At 39.2% G+C, this 20,587-nt stretch overlaps 1 protein-coding gene across 1 annotated transcript; it reads right to left on the reverse strand.

Moving 5' to 3' along the window:
* Nucleotides 1–10,658: 10,658 nt before the first annotated feature.
* Nucleotides 10,659–16,226, reverse strand: LOC103147696 (mitoferrin-2-like). Its single transcript, XM_007566163.2, has 4 exons — nt 15,685–16,226; nt 13,640–13,868; nt 12,908–12,964; nt 10,659–12,237 (listed from the first exon to the last, which is right to left on the reverse strand). Exons 1-4 carry the CDS (start codon nt 16,027–16,029, stop codon nt 11,687–11,689), a joined length of 1,182 nt encoding a protein of 393 aa, XP_007566225.1. The 5' UTR covers nt 16,030–16,226; the 3' UTR covers nt 10,659–11,686.
* Between the last annotated feature and the right edge of the window lie 4,361 nt (nt 16,227–20,587).

The following is a 20,587-nucleotide window of genomic DNA, read 5'->3' on the forward strand; positions in this document are numbered from 1 at the left end:
TGCTGAGCTGTAAGTCTAATCTCAGTTCAGGCATCTCTGATGAATCACCGGGGTAATCCCCATAATTATGTCTATTGAGCTTCACTTAATCTAATCTGCTGCTTATAAAACAGAGAAGTTGTATAACTTCAATTCCAGTTAGGCTGGTTAAATTTCACCACTTCCATCAGAGGTCACCCCCATGTAAACACCAACTGCCTCTCCACAGGAATGTGCTTCACAAGGAATCCTAAAAAAAACCCCAAAAAAACTTACTTTTGTTCATAAACGTGTCTTGCTCATGTGTCTTTTCTGAGCTGTTAACTATATATATATATATTTGGCATACTCATGAAGCAGAGGGCAACCAGAAGAAGTTTGTCTGCTGCATTGAATTCTCAACACCATGTTGAGCAACTTACATAAGACAGCAAGTATTAAAAGGTAGATTTGAACAATGAATATTGAAGCCAGCAGAGACAAGTAATATCCTGCTGTCTTTGTGTTTCTGAGGATTTCTGAGTTGAGATAAAGGTCTGCGGGGTGGGGCAGCCTCTCTGCTCTGCAACGCAGGAATGGAGGTCCCCACCTAATCCACGCTTCGCTTGGCTGTTCTTTCAAGATACACATCTATTGACTGAGTATCCTCGCATGTCACCTGGGCAGCAGCAGTGACTAATTTCTGATGTTCTTATTGTTGCAGGAATAATGTCTTCGAGACGCCGGTTGATTTAAGTGCAGCTTCCCCACACAATGGCCCGTCCAAGGCCACTGACCTACATGAATGGATTTAGAGCTCGCGCGACACAGTGGGAGCGTCAAGTCTGTCACAAAAAGACCAAAACTGTGACTAATTATTAATCAGAAACTTTAACCTGGATATTTTATGGGTGTATGTGGTGCAGCGGCGTGCGTTCCTGTTGTTTCCGTGCCGACCCCTCTGCGGACGCAGGTCAAGTCTCAGGACAAGGCAGGTGTCACGGCTGATGCCTCTATTTAGAGACGGAGCTGCATCCTTTCGACCCTCACTTACATGCACACACACGCACACGTTACGAATAATCCCACCCAGACAACTCTCCAGGCTAGTCCTAGAAACTATTAGCAGATAGCATCAGCGAATGCAGGAATGTAAACATTTACAGTAAAGCTAAAAGACATCGACTCCCCCTGGGGGAGACACATCCATCACACAGCAGCCACATCAGCACTTATAAGCTCTCCTGGTTTCCAAAGGAATCAAACATCCCTGCTTTCTGCACAATTTGATAGGATTTCATGTAATCAGCGCATATTGTTCTGTTTGACATGTCGGTGAAAATGCCGTCTTGCAACAGAGCTGCCGTGAAAAAAAATGTATTATTAATTAGAATACTTTCGTACCAGTGAAATAAAATATGACGCTGAGAACTAGCTGGTGACTGTGATGTCTGTTTAACAATTGTGCTGTTTACATTTTCAAGCAGAGGTGTAGTTAAGATGCTTCAGAACTAAGCGGGTAAATAACTGCAGTGGTCTTGTCTCTCTGTTTGTGAGAGCAGGGGGAGAACGCGTGGACATTGACAGAATCAGAAAGCCAAAGAGATGATCCAGCCCTCAACAAATAAAAGAAAAATAACAGAAGTAATGTGGATGAGGCCTCAACATGCAAAATGCATTGGACGGGTTTATGGAGGAGGGAGGAAATGGGGTCCTGGTTGTTGACAAATGTTCCTTTACTGAACTTTAATTTTTAGATGAAGGTGTACATCAACTATCTTTTTTTATTATTATTATTTTCTGAAAATGTTCACACCCATTTTCTTTTTTTTTCTTTTTTCTTTTTCTTTACATTTATTACATTGTAAACATAAATTTGAATGTTTATTGTTTTTATAAGATCAACAACCATATGATAGTACATAATTGTGAAATGGTATGAAATATTTTTTGGAAAGGTTTACAAATAAACATGAGAAAAATAGCATGCATTTGTGTTATCCCTCCTGAGTTAATACATCAAATCACATTTTTGCTGCAGTCGCAGCTTTTGAAATACGTCTCTACTAGCTTTGCATGTTTTTAGAGACATTCTTTGTTGACAAATAGCCCAAGGTCAGTCAGATTGGACAAACAGTGACAATGAAAATCAGTTTTCAACTTTGCTTCCACATATGCTTGAACTGCCATGTTTCATGTTGGGGATGATTTGTTTCACACTACTTTCCTGCCACAAATTTTGAAAATCCTGCATCCCTTTCTCTCCATTTTACAGCTGTGCTCTATTTCATGTTAGCAAATTGTAAAAAAAAAAGTATGTATATGATTTGTTTGTAATTTAAGGAAATGTGGAAATGATTCAAGATGTGTGAATATTCTTTTGCAAAACACTGCAATTCTAATACCACATAAATTTTTCTGTTCTCTGTTAGAAATCTGTTAAACTGTGACTTCAAACAGTTGCATGCAGGGATATCACATGAAAAAGGTTAAAACCACAACAATTATTGTTCAGTAAGGTATAATATGTAAAATAAGAAAACTACTACGGAGTCTTTAAATTTCTTTTGAGAAATTTTGACCCATTCTTCTTCGTAGAATTGTTGTAAATGTTGCCCCATTGGAGCGTTTAGTTTTAGCCCTGAACAGCCTGTCCAGGTTCATGTCACTGTCAGGATATTGGCTTGTTTGGGTTGGTTTTGGGTTTTGTTATTTTCTGTGCTCCTTTGTTCCTTTTCTTGGATTAGATCAGCTGTGTTTCTGTTTTAGTTTGGTTGAGTTCTGTCTTAGTGATTCTAGTGTATTTCTTGTCTAGTTAGTCTTTGTTACTCTAGTTTAATTGGGTTTCTTAGGTCTAGTCATGATTTTGTGTTTTAGATTTATTTCCTAGTCCTCTCTGTTCCTTCCCTCACCTCCCTGTGTCACTTTCTCGCTCTCTCTTCCTTCACACCTACAACTCTAATCATCCATCTGTTCCTTGTTCAGTAATCAACCTCCCCAGTATATACAACTCTTTCTCAGTTACTCCTTGCTGGTTCCTCCTGTTTAACGTCATTACTCCTGTTTCCCTCGGATTTATGGTTTGTGTTCTCTCCTGGCTCCCTGTAGTTTTTCTAAGTTTTTTTGTTCATCATTCTCACTAAATATATTCATCATCTACCCCATGCCTCTACTATGCACTATAACATTAACAAACATTTGACTTGCATTGCTCTGTCTTTGCACCTTGAGCAGCAACCTCATCCAGTTATGTCATTGTGCCGTAAGTCTCCACGTCCTACTTTCTCTGTACCAAACCCATGTCTCAGCATGTTAGCTGAGACGTGCATTCGTGAAATAACCCATTCTATAAACATCCGTATGAACTCACAGCTAGTCAGATAGATGAAAATGGTGCATGTGTGTGCATGTGCGTGTGTGTGTGCACAACTAGGAGTAGAAACAGCATATTAATCTGTTAAAGAGGTTGAGTTTTCCCCATGATCCTCTGTCCATTGAGGGAGACAGGCAGTTTTTCAAGTTGCAACACTTCCTTCCTTGACTCCTCACCACTCTCACATCACATCTCCCACACACATGCTGGGACAGACACACACTCCTCCAGAGCAGTCCAGGGGAATCCAAATGTTTTAATTAGCGGTGATAAGCAGAGGCAGGGAAAGCACTGAGCCATTCTGAACACACACACACACACCTACATGCACAAACACAGACATCTTTTATCAGCATGCTGATAATGGAGCTACTCAGTCCCCACTTACGGCCTCTCAAACTTCCCTCTGACTCCTACACATTCACTGCAGGATACCCATCGTTGCAGTGTGAAACAGCAGTAATTTTGTTTTTTGTTGTTGTTATTATTATTATTATTATTATTATTATTATTATTATTATTAGTAGTAGTAGTAGTAGTATTTAATTCAGTCTTTTACTGGTTGGTTGGATAAAATCTCACAAAAAGCTCTTACCTTATTTCTGTATCACATTATTAACCCATAAACAGTTTAAACGACTTATAACTTCAGGGTAACTATCAGAGTACCAAAGCGTCCTAACCTTGAACCAGCAAAGTGTCTTTTCAAGTCTGGAGACTAGTGCATATTCAAATCCAGATACATTGTTTCACTTGACAACAATGCAAACTGTATATTTTTTTTTTCTGAAGCTTTCTGAAAGAAATATCGTTTTGCAAAGTCAGATCTCTGCCACATTTTTTTTTTTGTAACCAGGAGTTGAAACATATATGAACATCAATAGAAATAACAGCTTCATTGATAAATGGATCTGTCACCATCAGGTTATTTCAGAAGAGTGTGTACAATCAAGCTGGATGCTTTTGTTGACTTAATAAGTGGTTTAAGGCTCTTTTTTTTTTGTTTAAACCAGTTAGAGCTGTCTGGAGCTGGAAGGCATGAGTTGCTAAGCGTATTTGGCAGGAAGCGAAGACCGCTTTCTTTTCAAGATCAAGTTCAAAGGACAGCAGGCCCGTTTCTTCCTCAGTGTCCCTGACTGCACCTGCGTTGCCTTGACACACACAAAAGGGAACACACACACACTCGCAAATGCAAGGAATCTTTACCACACTGCTTTTTCCCCAGTTGACAGACATCTTAAGGTCTTTCTCTCTCTGGCCGTGGGCATTCAAAACATTTAGTGCATTGAAGTGAAGAAAAAAAGTTGATCCAACTTGAAAAAACTGAGTTCATTTGTTAAAAGCAAATGTAAATAAATTAAGTTTGACAAACATAATTGGATTGCATGTGACAAATGAACTTTTTTTTTTTTAAGCTGGAGCTCTATTTTCTTTTTTTTTCAGTCTGTGTGATAAGGGAAGTGTTTGTAAGATGATTTTCTGACCTTAAGAGGAAATTGTCACAACAGTCGGCACTGAGCAGAGAAAGTTCTCGACACCTGCAGCCAACTCCAACAATGCTGCAGCTCTGCTGGAGCCTCACTCCCAGAAGCCTTAGGGGCTGTTTGACTTTTTTGTGTACATGTTTGTATCTTTGGCTTTGATCATGATGGGGGTAAATTTCCAACCGTAGAAGGCTCCTCAGGCAACAAAGACATTTCAACTCTAACGTTCATCCAGCCACTTTCTGAGTTTTTCTTTTTGGCTTTTTTTTTTTTTCTCCATCATCGTCACTTTGGAAGCCCTCATGAATGAATCAATACCTTTTGTGTCGGAGGTCCTTTGTCTATTCTGCTTCATTAGTGATGGCGTTTTCCTATAAACACTGAAATGCATAAAGGGTTTTCCTTTCAAAGCAAGCCTTGCGTGATCTTCTTTTATTGTACAGGATCTGTGAAGAATCCTGTTGTCAAGTAACAAAACATTCAAAGCCGGCTAAACATCTTTGCATTGTTTTGTGTCTTAACCTTGCCTGAAAACGCTATTATCTCTTTGCTCACTGTTTTTTTTCCCACAGACCAATGGCTGTTTGAGCGAGTATGTTTATAGGGTTACAATTCATCGTGTGTCAGCGATCATCTTATATCTTTGGAGTTTGTGGGAAGAATCCTCCTCCAGCATGTTCTCTCAAGTGATGACAGAAGCTGCATCTCCCCCCACAACTTAATTCTTCATGGTACAAAGTGTGGGAGAGATTCAAGCTACAATATTCACTGTAGGGAAAAAAAAAAAAAAAAGTGTCCGAGCTCCTCAAAAAGGAAAATAGTATAGTCAAAACTTTTTTATATGGACACGTATTGTCAAAATTCTTTAAAATAAACTTGAACTTAACTTCAAGATTAATAATGTAGAAAAAGATTAAACTGTGAAGGCTAGCCTGTACAGTCCCTTGCAGTTACAAAGAGATCCAATATGTCAACAAAGAGGGTTGCCTATTTGATCCTTGGTTGACTTTTCTCTCGTAGTTAGGATCTCACACTGACTGTCAGATTGTGAGCAAGAGCGGATGGTGATGAGTCTGGGTGTTTTTGTGTCTTTCCTGTTTGTGACCAACATGCCTGACTAGGATGTGCCACACCTAGAGCTGACATGACAGCTAAGGTGAGTTGCTTTGAAAGAGAAATGCAAAGGAGTTCAATTGTTTTGCTTTTTATCTATGTACACTGTGTCAGGCAAAATTGTCAATGCCACTTTAACCTTTTCACATCCTGCAATCTTAAAGCCACAAACTATGAGAATGTTATGTAAGCAGTTGGAAACTCATGGTTACAGACAACCACAACGTAGCGCAAAACTGCTACGTGGGAAGAAAAGAATACTTGAATTTTTTCATAAGGAAAAATGGAAAAAGTGTAAAGTGCACTTTTATAATGTATCCTTTATTCTGATACCCCTAAATGAAATACAGTGTAACTCAGGGGCACCCAAAGTCAGTCCTTAGGGCCGGTGTCTTGTATGTTTTAGTTTATTTTTATTTTTTTTAGGTTGGAAACACCTGAGTCAAATGATGGTTCATTATCAGCAAAACATTGATATGCTAAGGAAGTAGTAAAACCACTTGAGCTGGACACAGATGGTGAAACCAATTTCCTTTAAAAGTGACCGTTTCAATAAATAGAGTACACCTGTGTGCAATCTTATATGACTATAAATGCAATTGATCTGTGAAGGCTTCTGAGGTTTGCCAGAGGACATTATAGAGACATGGCCAATCATCTGAACTCAGGGCCTTTTCTTTTTATAGCAGCCATGCTAATTTTGTCAGAGAAATTTCCTTGAGTAACGCAAGAAAGCAAATTATGGAAATAATTTTTTTGTACAGACTGATGCAAAAGCACTCAGGTGAGCAAAGAGAGCTTTTCTGTTAATGAAATGTGAAGCTTTTCAAAATGGGTATGACATCAAAGCCAAAAAAAATGGTTAATTAACCAGATCAGTGCAGTAAAAACTATTATTTTCATAGTACAAACTTGTCACACTCTGACCTAGAAAAGAGGCATTTGGAAGAGTTGTTGTTATAAATTAAAAAAAAAGGAACATCAAATGTTGAATATTCAGTTCACAGTCCTAAATATAAAGATTCTTGTCGTAAAGCAATTTGTAACACTGCACATAATCTGATTTTAAGCAAAAGTTAAAGCCTTCATGTCCAATCAAATGGTCATAAAAGCATCGTTTTATTTTTTTTTCTACTCTTCAAGTCGGATTTACTCCACAGCTGCAAAAGGAGTTACAGCAACAGCTCCTTCATCCAGTAGCACCCCGAAAGAGCGGGAGATCACAGTCGGTATGTGTGAGAGTTTCCTATTGAGTAAGATGAGAAGTCGGTATTCACACCTCATTCTTTAACCAATGGCCTTATGAAATATAGTAAACATTTTCTGCCACGATCCCGTGTCACGCTGTTACTCATTCTGAGAGGACCAGTCAGGATCCGGCTTAAAATACAATGAGAGATCTGAGAAGATAAACCTTGAGGCTCCCATTAATTTACAGAGGAGGAGAGAAAGTGAGCGACTGAGAGATATTTTGATCCCCTTTGTTAGGTCGTAGTGCGTTTGTGTGTGTGAACACCCAGGTGCTTCTCTAAGAGTCTCTAACCGCAGGCTTGAGTTTCCAAAACACTGGCTTACGCTAAATACGCCAGGGAGAGTGTGCATGCGCTTCCTTTATTTTGAAGAAGAAGAAAGCTGGTTAAGGCACTGCTGAACTGAAGAAAACAGTGAATTCAATACAGCACACTATGACTTTGCATCCTGTGCAGTTCTTCTGATGAAGTCAAATTAAAAACAATCTTGGAATGTTTTAATAAGCAAGAGAGGACTTGCTCTAAAGCAGTTCAAATGGTAGCTGGAATAAGGCGTTTGTTCCGTGTAAAACATGCACAACAAATAGAGCAGTACAATGGAAACTTAATCATTTGCTTCTATTATTGATGAGCTACCATGGAATAGCTTGCTTTGCTTTAAATTGTAATGGATATTTGCAAATTTTCATAACAGTATAGGGAATGCTGTAGAATGCTGGACGCTTCATTAAAGACGCTATAAAATACAACATCATCTTCATAGAAGCACCACATTATCTGATTTCTGTTTCCAGCCACTATAGTTTCCCCTTCATTGAACAATTTGTCGAGGATCTGCTGTGCCGTTGTGTGCAAGCAGAGACCAGGGATAAGCTGCAGTACTGAGGGACTTTTTTTTTTTTTCTTTTTAAAGCAAAACAAACATGGGCTTCCCTCTTGAATGCAGAGTTCATCACAAGAGGAAGTGCAGGACAGACCAGTAGAAAAGCAATGCAGGCATTTGTTTAATTTTACTTTTAAGCTTAGCTATTTTTCTTTTTTATTATTATATGTATTCATTTTATTTTTTTATTCTTAAATACAATAGAAGTCAGACACAGGAAGAACTTCTTTACTCTCAGTTTATTCACACCAATCATGGTGTGTGTAAATTAGTCAGATGCAAGCTGAGTTAAGTTGACTTTAAATTAACTTTGTAAATGGATGAAAACTATTAATTTAAGTCGTCTCACTTAAACTGTAGCGTACTTTAAATATAGGGGAGGATTCTTTTTCGTCAAGGTTACATGTGTGCACATTTGTTTGTTTTACTTCTTTTTTTTTTTTCTAACTCTTTGGACTCCTGAGATGCACCTCGTGTTTCTGCTGGAATGTGATCAGTTTGGCCCTGACGGATTATAACGTGGAGCAACTAGAAACGGTTTTAGTAGACAAAAACTTACTTCCAGTGTCTTTCAGAGCCACATTTCTCAGCCAATAGGTGTATTCATTGACAAGAGAATTACAAATACCCTCCTCTTAAGTCTATTAGGAGCCATAAATACAAAAAGATACTGTATATGCATGCAGATAGAGACTCGGATCAGGCTTTCCCTGTTTAAACAGGTGTCTTCCCAGACAAACATGGCTGTGAGTCGATGTGTATGGAAAGACTGGTAAGGAGGAGTTGTCACTCCTCACTATAATCTGTAAGAGCATTAAGTCTGCTACTCTGAAGCTCACAAGTATACATAGTGAGTGCTTGCTAATGGATTTAGGTTTCATTCAGATTTGTTTTCAGTGGAGCAATGATGTGAGCGTGCCAGAAAAAATCGTTGCACTGGTTCAAAATGGAGACAAACAAAACCTTAGCTGTTTTCAAAAATGCATGTTAATGAAATTTGCATTTACTCGCTTAGACAAAAGTTGAATATTCAACATTACAGTTTAATGAAAGTTAACTCAGTAACAAATCTGGAAAAGAAAAAACATTTGTTATTGTAATTATTGTCTTCATCCGATACCAAAGTACTGCATAAGCTGCAGTATGTTGTAACTGTTTTTCATTATTGTGCTTTTCCACATTTAGTCATGTTACAACCACAACCTTCCCTGTTTGTTGACCAACATAAGCAGTGCATAGTTATGAAATGGAAGAAAAAATATTTGTTTTCTGATTATTTGAAAAAAAATAAATAAATAAAAGTCCAAGAAGTGAGGTGTGCAGTTATATTCAAGTCCCATGAGCTCAGGCTCAGTCAAATTGGATGGGGAGAAAAAACAAACCTCTTACTCAAAATCTCAAAATCATGGGAAAGAATAAGCAGGAATGCTTGTATTGACTGTAAGAATCCATGTCATCTCTTAAATACACTTTCCAACTCATCTGCGTCTTCTATCAAAATTTACTTAGTCATGCGTCATTTGCCGAATTCCAAAGTGTTACTTTTGCAGTTGTTTGGATGCAGGCTGTGCACCCATTGGGTCACAAGTCGTTTCTGAAAGTCTGAGGGGTCAAAGTTGAAATCTGCACCTGTGCTCAAGACTAAACAACTGTACCTGCCTCAAAATGAATGAAAAAAAAATAAATAAAAATAGCTGCACACTCAAATTCAAGAGCTGCTGGAAGAGCAAATGTGATTTCAAGAGGAGACGCCAAATTCTACAAGTTTTAAACGCATCCTTTCCAGGAATAGATCTATGTTGTTAATGTGACAAATGTTTATCTAAAAAATATGACAAATAGAGCAATCGGTGTAAAGAAGCTGCTTGTTTAAGCTGCAGTAAAACTTTTTTTTGTACGTTTTTGAAAAAAAAAAGTCACTATGTCCTGACATAATATGGGACTGAATCTGCTGAAGAAAAAAAAACGATGTTCCTACTGCCACCTGCAGAAAAAGTCTGTTCATATTAACTAATGGATAGATTGTTGCCACTTCTTAGATTTTTTTTTTATATTATTTCCTTTTAAGTCTTCTTCCAGTTTCTTTTTAAAGTCTGTTTGGCTGTGAACACAACAGTTTGGCCTCAGTCACATGAAATAAGTATAGATTTTGCTATAATTTTTATTTTCTTGGGATTTGGACTGCCACCAGTAGAAAAAACACTGCTCAGTCAGAAACAACCAGAGCCAAAGGACCTTGTTTTCACAGATTATCTCACTGTCAAGATGTAGTCAATTTCAAAACAAAAAAACATTTTCTTTCATACTTTACGTACTGCAGCTTTAAAATGTGACTACTCACCTGTGTTTTCCGTCCTCTCCAGGGTGTTTGAACAAATGTTTCCCTGAGTGTACGGGTATCATTTAAAGGTTCCGCAAGATGATGGAGTTGTAATAATACCAGGGTTAAAGTATAAAATATCTAATTATGCATGTTGACGGTAAAATGGTGGCATTTGGTAAACCTCAACCTTCATCCGCACAGCAAATCCAGCCACTAAAAGCCACCTTCTTACAGGAGTGTAGAAGTCTCATATCTAAACACATAAAAGGAGAACTTTTTTCTTTTACAAACAGTGAGCAGAGCCCCTCTGCTGAAGTTTTTATTGAACAAGTGCAATTCAGTGTCGGAAACAGACATTGGCAAGTAAGAACGACAGCTTCGGGTTGGGTGTGTGAAATGTTAGGAATTCAGCTCCTCTTTTGGTTCCAGTAAGAACAAAAACTCCTGCTGATGATGCGCACAAGCATTAAACCTCAGTAGTTCAAAATAAAAGCTGAAAACAGACCAGTTATTACATATTTCAGCAGGAGGGGAGAAAAAACAAAAATACATTTGATTGAAGAAACCTCTGAATGAAATAATTATAAACAAATAAGATACATTTTTTTAGGGTATTTGTCTACTAGGTTCTGCACTGGGTTTGTTTTTTTTATTGATATAAATAATAAATTAAGATTAATTTTACGATCAAGAAATATTTTGACCCCGTCATTAAAACTGTAGCTTCTTGTGGTATTATTCAATATTTTTTATAATGAATCCTCTTTGCAAATCAACAATTTAGCTGCATCCAGATGCTTTTCAGGCTTTTTCAACACAACCTGAACATATAAATGATGTATGTTTATGCAACATAACAATTTTAAACATTTTTTCTAGTTGGGGGTGTTTTATTTCTACATTAAACTCCAAACATGTAATGTAGGCGTGTGTTATCTGAAAAGCTTGATCTGATTGCAGTAAAATTTGGATACAAAAACAAAGTTTCATAAAGTAAACCCTTGACAGAGGGTTATGACTGCCCAATGCTGACTGCCAAACCCTTCTTCATGCGTGTTCTGCTTCAATAAAAGGGATTATTTAAAATTAATGACACTTGAAAATACTGCATAAAAGTTGTATCCTATGGCAGAAATGGTGAACAGATGTAAAATGACTAAAAGCGGTTCAGAAGGTGTCTTTCTTATCTGCTCTGTCTGAGGAGATCAGGACGACTGAGGCGTATTTCGTCTGGTTGTATGTGCGTATGTGGCCACAGCGAGGCCTGACGTATTAAGAGAGGCGATTAAACCCGTAGGAAATCTACACCTCGGCCTTGATATGTTGGATTCTCATATTGTTGTGCTGGTGCTTAGTAAGTCCGTATTTGAAGAACTCGTAAACAGACCAGCTAATGGCTGTGGAGGGCATCTGGTAGATGACCCTCGCTTGCACTCCCTTGAAGAAGCCCTGCAGGCCGCCCAGCCTGTAAACCGTCCTGAAGGCGTGGACCAGGCCTGAGATCTGTCTATGGGCTCCCTGGCTTTGGCCGGCGGAGCTGAGGGTGTGAGACTCCTGGGTGTTGAGCAGGGTCTTGCAGACGTCCAGAGGCGTGGTGGCTGCCGCTGCGATCGCCCCGGCCAGAGCCCCGGACACCATGTGGGACGAGGGGTTGTACAGTCTGTGAGGGTTGAGCAGCTCCTGGAGGTACTCGTAGGTCATGAAGTGGAACACCTGGAAGGGCACGTTCATGGTGAGCTGGGTGGTGTAGCTGCGGTAAAAGGCAGCGGGACCCTCCCTTTGCCACACGGCGCCGACACAGTCCAACACGCCCCGGTAGGGCGACTTAAACATCTGCATGCGCTGCTTCACAACTGGGAGCAGGTTGGGGTAGAGGTGTTGATGGGAGGAGGGAGCCGAGCAAGTCCAGCGTTGACAGCGCCGAGGAGAACCAAGACAAGAAACAAAATGGTCAATATGAGATGTGAAGGAAAGCAGTTTTTCAATAAAAAACATCAGCATCAAGTGCATCATTGGTTGAGATTTTATGTGATAGACCAAAATAAAGCACCACAAGTAACAGCATAACATAATCAGCATTACAAAACAGTGAAGAGGGAAGGAAGATACGTTACTTTTAAAACATTTTAGACAAAAAAATAGTCTAAATTAAAAATTAGAAGTTAGCTTACAAAGTATTACACTGAAATCTGAGCTTGCAAAGTCACAAAATATTAAACATTGAAGCTGTTAATAATTTTGCGAAAAAAAAAAAATCTTATGTTATTCTTGCTGAGTTTGCTCAGACAGCTGCAGCCCACCCAGCAGCTGAACAGGGGACTGAGACGAGTGCCCTTCCTCTGACATGTTTGGGCAGGTGGGTCAGGGACAGCTGTAATAGAAAGTGGGTGAGACTACCGGTTTCAGGCAGACATGGAGGAAAATTCACAGAGGCCTGGCACCTGCAAGTGTCTTCTGAAACTCAAAACTGCTGTTTTGAGAAGGAAAAAATAAAACCAAACACAGTACAAAGTTTGCCCTTACCTTCTGCTGGGTTCATGGCTGCATCGTGAAGCAATGTGGCAACGCAACCAGCTGCTCCTGAAACACACACACACACAGACACACTTCTGCAGTCACCACACATGGAAATGGGGAAAAAAAAAATAATACAGCCATAAGGAGATTTTCCACTTGCAACAGAACTTGTCTGGTCATGTCTGAGCATCTACTACTACAGTTCAACGTTTTACGCTACGCTCAAGAAATTATGTTAACCCAGCAGAATTGGTATGCACTTAGTGACTGTAAACATTGGAAACCTCCTTCAGTAGGAGCAAACCTGAGCAAAGAGAGACCCCTGGTGGACAGTAACTCAAACACTTGAAAGAGCAGGGAAAAGAGGCACAGTACCCAGCCACCCACTAAACTAGAAATTTTAAAGGAAAAAAAAACAAAAAAAAAAAACAGGAATGACAGAGAATAACAGCAAGTTGGAAATCTGGAGGAAGATTTCCAAAGTGAATCTTTGGAATATCTTTCAGCTGATTTCAAACATGACAGGTCAAACTATAACGAAAGCTGGAAGGAGCCGATATCTCAACAGAGCAAACGGGTATTTCTACAAAAATGCAAACTTTTTAACTCACTAGTAGCCTAAAGCTACCCAGAGTTTAAAGGATGCATGTTTAGCTTTAGGGTTTGAGTTGCAGCATCTTGTTGGAGCGTCAGATTCAAAACAAAAGGAATGTACAAATAGGGTTAGCTTTATGGTACCATTAGCCAAATGACTGTTAGCGCCTGGATGAATGGTATCACTTAGAGTCTTTTTGAGTTTCTCATAGCTGGCAAAATACAGAGCGTGAGCGGGCCCGGCGCCAATGGCCGTCGCATTCAGGCCTCTTAGCGGTCGCCAGACTCCCTCGGTGGCTACGATCCGGCGAAGAGCGTCCATCACATTCTTGTAGCGCGCTGCGGGGTCAGGCTGGAGACTCTGCATTCTTGTCTGCAAGAAAAAGAATGTTGCCATTTTAAAAACATAATTTCTCTCTAACAATGTCACTGGGATTGGAACTGTGGTCGACCTTGACGTGATATTAAAGCAGAGGGAAACAAACCCATGATTCAGGTTGCTCCATGTTTTTAAAAAAAAATGGAAAAAAAACAAAACAAAAAAAAAAACAACAGCAATACAAGTGCTTGATTAATAGTCTTCAGTGTGATTAAGAGGACAAATGTGGGAAATGAGGTTTGTGACACTGGGTGGGGTCATGTTTGTGTACATAAATGACTGAATAGGAGGAAGTGTGCTGTTACAAGCTCTAGGGTCACAAGAGGACATAAGCTTACTTCCTTTAATCCTCCTCCCCTCCCCATGAACCTGAACCATTTCTCGTCCCAACACAGGCTGGCTTCATGGATTTCACATTTGCATGAGCAAACCAAAGAGGAGCCAGAATTTACTCAAACTTCATTTCAGCTCAACCTTGTAAAACTCTCATAAACGAGCATATAATTCGTGCGCACTTCTTTTACACCTGCGAGTATTTTAAGCAAGTAGAGAAATGACCCATAATTCAGTTTTTTATGTTCTTTGCGTATTTAGCCTGGACAGAAACAGCCCCAGTAGGACCGAGGCAAATCTTGAGGAATGGTACACATGGCAGAGGAAAAAAATATTATTTCTTTCTCAATTTCTGATTTAGTTGTTCAAGTGGGATTTCTGAGGACCGACTGGCTTGGTAAACCAAAAGTGAAGGTAATCACAGTATAAAAGCTGAACAGAAAAAACGTGCATAGGCCCCACTGCTTCTGAATGTGTCGAAGTGATCAACAACATGCAACGACAATAAAGCTGCAGTCATCATCGACGATCTGCAATCCTTCATGGTTTAGAAGAAGCATACACCACCTTGCTGATCTCATCTTTAGAATGTTTTCGAGGAATGACTGAACTGTGATTTACACAGTAAAGACACTCTTATATTTACACTGTAAATTAAAATAATGCACGATTTATTTTAGTGCTGCTCCTTTAGATTGTGCACCGTGACCAGTGGCTAATTACTGTATAAATATTTCTAAACAGTTAAATGTGTCTTCACTGAATGTGGGGGAAGCTTTTAAAGTATTGCTCTTAATTTCCAACCTTCATGAATCATCTTATAATTTTCTTACAGACTACCTTTAAGTATTTTCCTTTTCATTGAAAACAGACTCTACAAACATTTTTCAAAAGGTTTTCCAACATCTACTAGCTTGCAAAGAAAAGGTTTGACTGCATTTTCTGTTCTGTTGAGCACTGTATCAGGTTACTGTTTTATAAACTTGTGTTTTGGTCAATTTGTTGACACAATACGATATGCCCTTTGTACTGCACGTGAGTTCCTCAGTGATGTGTTTTGCATAGTGTTCTGCTTTGGCCGTCCAGGACGCCGTAGCTTGCTCGTGACGTATAAGCAGTTCTGTAACGTTCTCCGCTGAAGTTCTGACAGCAGATAAGGTTTAAGTTAAACAGATGTTGTCAAACAGACGCAATTTGCAGAAGTCAGTGTTGGTGCAAAACCCACAGAAGCAAACGCCGGTTAATTACCAATAAAATACCATGCGAACAAGTTAGTCGATGCTGGGAAATACAACCGAGCCAGCTGACCTTCGTCACGGCTCTGCAGCGTGTTAGCAAAAGAGCTAATGAGCTAAGCTAACAAACATGGAGGCTGCACAGAGAACACCCAAAGAAAACAAACAGAAACCGGAATGTGAAAGCATTCCACATTCATAAAAAGTTGTGGTTCAGTCTGTTAGCCATTGAGCCGTGCTACCTTCACACAGTCGATGGGGAACATGAGGCAGTGCTCCATTATCCCAGCCACGGCGCCTGCCAACATGTGGGTGCTAGTTGATGCTCCCTGTGGCAGACCTTCATAGTCAGGTTCCGAGTCCTCTCCTTGTGCCTCCTGAGCCTCGCAGACAACGTCCACACTTTGCAGCTGCGATTCTCCCCCGATACGCGGCGTCAGGCTGCTCACAATACTTTCTGAAACTCCCCAGAATCTGCCCCCCAGCCATCGAACTTCTGCCCCAGCTGAGGCTCCTGCAACCCCGGCATCACCGCCTGCGGTCTCCGCTGTCATCCGACGCTTCCTCACAAATCCATCTGTTTCCATGAGAAACGCGGCGGTACGTAAAGTCTTATCGCGGGGATTTAAGGCCTTGACTTTCACATTCCCTTGGGGCTCCTCGTTCCTGTGTTACGACTCTCCGTCCCCGCCTCTGTCGCTTCCCAGCAGAGCTCAGCAGGGGGGAAGTCGTACTGGACGAGGAGTCTGCACACCTAAATCCAGTGCAGACAGTGGGATGAGGAAGTCATTGCTCATTGGTGTCAGAGCCTGTTCACGCTATTGGCTGATTGACATGCCACTCACGACTCCGTCTGTTGCAAACTTTTACTTAAAAAAAGTAGCTTTTACACGTTTCTGCCCGTTTAAAGTGCATATTTAGAACGAACAAACTCGTAAGACAAGGTAAAGAGAAGCTTTACTCAATTTGATCACATTTTAGGTGGTTACTTTTTCCACTAAAATGTTTAACTTAAAAATTTCAATTCAATCTAGTTCTAAAATTTACACAGGAAACAGTTTTATTTGCCACAATTGCAAATTGTGGCAAATAATTTGCAATTGTTTGCACTAAACAAACAATTGCAAATTGTTTGTTTAGTGGCTTTATTTGCAATAAAGCCACAATTGGTAAGCCACAATTGGCTTATTGTTCTCAAACTAGTTTGACCAGAAAAAAAAAAACTTTAAGGGTCCACCCTTCAATTTCAATGCATTCATTCAACAGGGGAAAATGTTAAGGAAACAATTGCTCAATGGCACTATTGAACTTTGTTGCCATTAGGACAACAGTTATTTTTCTATAATATTTGACAAGGTTGGACCTTGCAGAGAGAGTGATCTTTGACCTCTTTGTAGAATCATTAAACTATAGATCATCTGTTCTCTTAAGTCTCTCTCTTCACCTCGATCCACATGTTTTCAGTGCATATCTGAGGACTGAACTGGCCATGGAAAAAAAGTTACATTTGTGTGCTGTGTACACTTTCTGTGTAGATTTGGCTTTTAGTGGTCACCAGGTTTTCCTTTCAGGTCTATTGGTATTTTAAAGAGTTCATGAATCCATGCTCATTAGCAGTGTCCCAGGTGTTTTCGGAAGGGATACAGGCCATGCTTGGAAATGCTTTTCTGCATAATCAGCCTTCGTTTGACAACCTACCAATTAAATTTTGTTGTTGCTAAAAACCTAAAAGCCCGTGATTACAGATAAAATACCGGATAAACTTAAGTACAGATAAACTTAACATATTTGCATTTGTAATGGTAGCACAAAAGAGATTTTTATTGGTATTCCTCTCACACAGCTGGTTGGCGTAACACATTCAACTGGTTGTTATAATAACTTGAAGCAACACTTTTCTGCAGTTCTACAAAAGTGAGCTTTGGAGATTTTTTGTTTTTTTACCTCTTCTACTTCTCTCCTTACTGCGTGTGGTGCTAAAAGAGATAAAATCAAAAAACTAAAATGAACAGATAACCTGAATGTCTCATTATATACACTACACAGAGGGTCCATCTGTGTAGTGTATATATTATTATTATTATATTATTATTATTATTAATATGGATTCATATTAATAAGTTAATAAAAAAAACTCAGCTTAAAACGAAATAAAAAAAACACTTCACTTGCATTCATATTTAATAAATTGACAAGTGTGCCTATAAAATTTGCAATATGTGATTTTGTTAAAAGCCATGATTTCTTTTCCCTGTGATAAACAGAAGCATGCCCGGGTCAGCATGGATAAATCGGTATGGATGACGGATGAATCAAAGACTCATTTAAGACGTTTTACACACCAGAGTTATCTTAAAATTTACTTTGCTCTCTTTATGCTTGTAATTATTGTTTGAATTATGAAATTAACATAAAAATTTAAACTATTGAGATCATGGATCAATTTTATCTGCAGCTCACTAATTTCTCAACAAGCGGAAGTAACTGCCAAAGCATCAAAATGAACCCACTTACATTCTTTGCTAATGTGAACCCTGTAGTGCTGCTGGGAGCCTGATCCCTATCATCAGCACTCAATAGGATTTACCCTCAATGGCTTCAAATTCATCACAGGGGAACACAGACACCCAAAGTGCAATCAATTCTGCACATCCTCCACTGGTAAGCAATTCAGAGTGGCCAATCCAGTTGCTGTGCATGGTTTTAGACGATGGTGGGAGGAATTGAACCAAGGCATGCACAATAAGAGCATTAGAAAGTAGTTCCATCCGCTCTTTGCTGGGTCAAGGTTGTGCAGAGCACACACATTTCACTCACATAGAAGGGCCAGAATTGAGATCGAAACCTGGGACCTTCTTATTTTTATAGAATGAAGCAACAGTGCTAAGACCTGCACTAGTGCACAGCAAAATGCAATTAATCAAAATGTTTTACGATAGGAATACGCTAATGTCAGCATCGACATTTGTGATGTCTCATAAGTTTATGACTTTGGTCAGATTTACACATTTGCTTGTATGGTGAGCTGCTATCCAGCCTTCACTCCCATCCATCTATTGTTTACGTCCGTCTGGGAAAGCCAGACATTCTTCTCCGTCTCTGTCCCAGTAGGCCATTCCCAGAAAACCCCAGGATCCTGTTCCTGTTCTTTTAGTGTGATCCACATCTCATGATCACAGTTGAAGGATGGAATGTAAAAAACAAGAAATTTTTTTAGGCTTTTTTTTTTTTTTTTTTTTTTGTAAAAAATAGCCTTGAATCTTAAGAAAGCATATAAAGGAAGTTTGGTTACCTCTAAGCAAAATATAAAGTGAAGGGGGATGACTGAAGACTTATTTGCTTTGTTTATAAAGTGCTCATACTATCACAACTCATAGACCTGTTTTTATTCGTCATTCTTAAATGGAAGTTTTTTGTTTGTTTCTTTTATTTTTAGGTGATGAATATCACGAAAGGTTTCTCAGTGTCAGTTGCATCTCTCAAAAATTACCAGATTTATTTTGGTCATTATTCATCCAAATAAACCCGAGAGTTAAAACCAATCAACTTCCTCATCCTTAAGTGTTCATTCCGCACCGTTTATAGACCCTTGTGAAACAATACCTTATGGTTTCCGTGTATAAATGCTGAGACACGTAACATTTCCACCAGGGAATGCATTTGCCTGGAGGCATTTTTTTTTTCTTTTTTTCTTTACCAAAGAGGGGTAATTGTGTTTTGGTGCGGAGCTGTTCCAGCTTAATTAGATTTTGGCCCTTTATTGCCTGAGAGAGCCTTCAAGGGCTGCAGTGTTGAATTTCTGCCGACAAAGGGAAATGAAGTGTTAATTTCTGCTTACAAGAACAAAAACTCCTGCCTGGATCGTCTGATCCAGTTACGGTTGATTGGTCGCTGCCGCAGACGCTCCTTTAAGGAAAACCGAGCAGACACAATATCAGGATCATTTCTCTTCCCTGAAACTAATGCTGGTCTAATACGCCGAGGGGGATGCATTTTAATTCTTTCAGGAAACTAGATCACCATAGCATCCCATTTCATTGCCCCCTACCAAGAGAGTGCACAATCTATGCAAACCTCAGGAATTATTTTACACTGCCTAAGCAAAATACAGTGAAAATCCTATTGTCCAGATGATACTCTAACTTGCTTAACTTCTGCTGTGTTTGGTTATTTTTACACCAACTAAAGTATTTAAGTCACGCTTCAGATCTTACCAAGCAATTTCCAGCTTGTCCAGCCAGACTGCGGCTCGCAGATGGACATCATGATCTATGACCTCTTATCTCTTTAATGTATCGTACAAGAACCACTAGGCCGAGATGACATCTTTAACAGCAGCACTCGGAAACCATTTTGTGTTAAGAGTTCTTCTTAAAGTGTTCAAGGTCGGCTCTTATACATCGACGTGATTTATGTCGATGTATAAGACAAGCTGTGAAATGATTGCCTTGAACAACTTTGTTGTTTTAGTGCTTTGCTACATATAATTTTACCATAGAAAAGAAACTGAAAATGCAGAATATCACACACAGTTGGGGAAACAGGTGTTTTCTTCACATTAAACTTTTCATGTTTTTTTTTATAATTAAAAAACTACAACGTAATCCTAGATCTATAGCAATTAACCACTTTCACACTGTTCTCTATGAATCAGTTGTGACTGACTGTAAAAAAAAAAAAGCTTATAGCTTTATGAATACGTTTTCATGGGTTCAATGTGCCCCCTGGTGGCCATTTGCATGTTTACAACATGATCTACTACTTCACTGAAGTTACTGCCTAGCAAACTTTTTCATAGTAAAATGGGCTTGAAATGATACATAGTTTTAAACATTTCTTACAAATTAAAATTATAAAACTAGTTTCTTGTTTCTTCGTGGTGCTGGCCACGCATTCCTCACTACTTATAAGCATCTCTAAAAAATCACGATCGTTAGTTTAAGTGATTTATGTTGATGCTCTTATTTTGATATGTAAACGGTGAAAGAAGCGGGAGGAAAAGTTATGGAGAAACCGCTAATATGTGACACCTGTTAATGCAATCTCCCTGTCTTTATTATATCTAAGTCTTCAAGGCTTCTGAGACTCGTGGTTAATACAGCAAGCGTGTGAAACTAAAAAGATAAAGGAAAGTCCGATGCCAGA

The sequence above is a fragment of the Poecilia formosa genome, unplaced genomic scaffold (assembly GCF_000485575.1).
Source record: "Poecilia formosa unplaced genomic scaffold, Poecilia_formosa-5.1.2 Scaffold188, whole genome shotgun sequence".
Lineage (NCBI taxonomy): Eukaryota > Metazoa > Chordata > Actinopteri > Cyprinodontiformes > Poeciliidae > Poecilia > Poecilia formosa.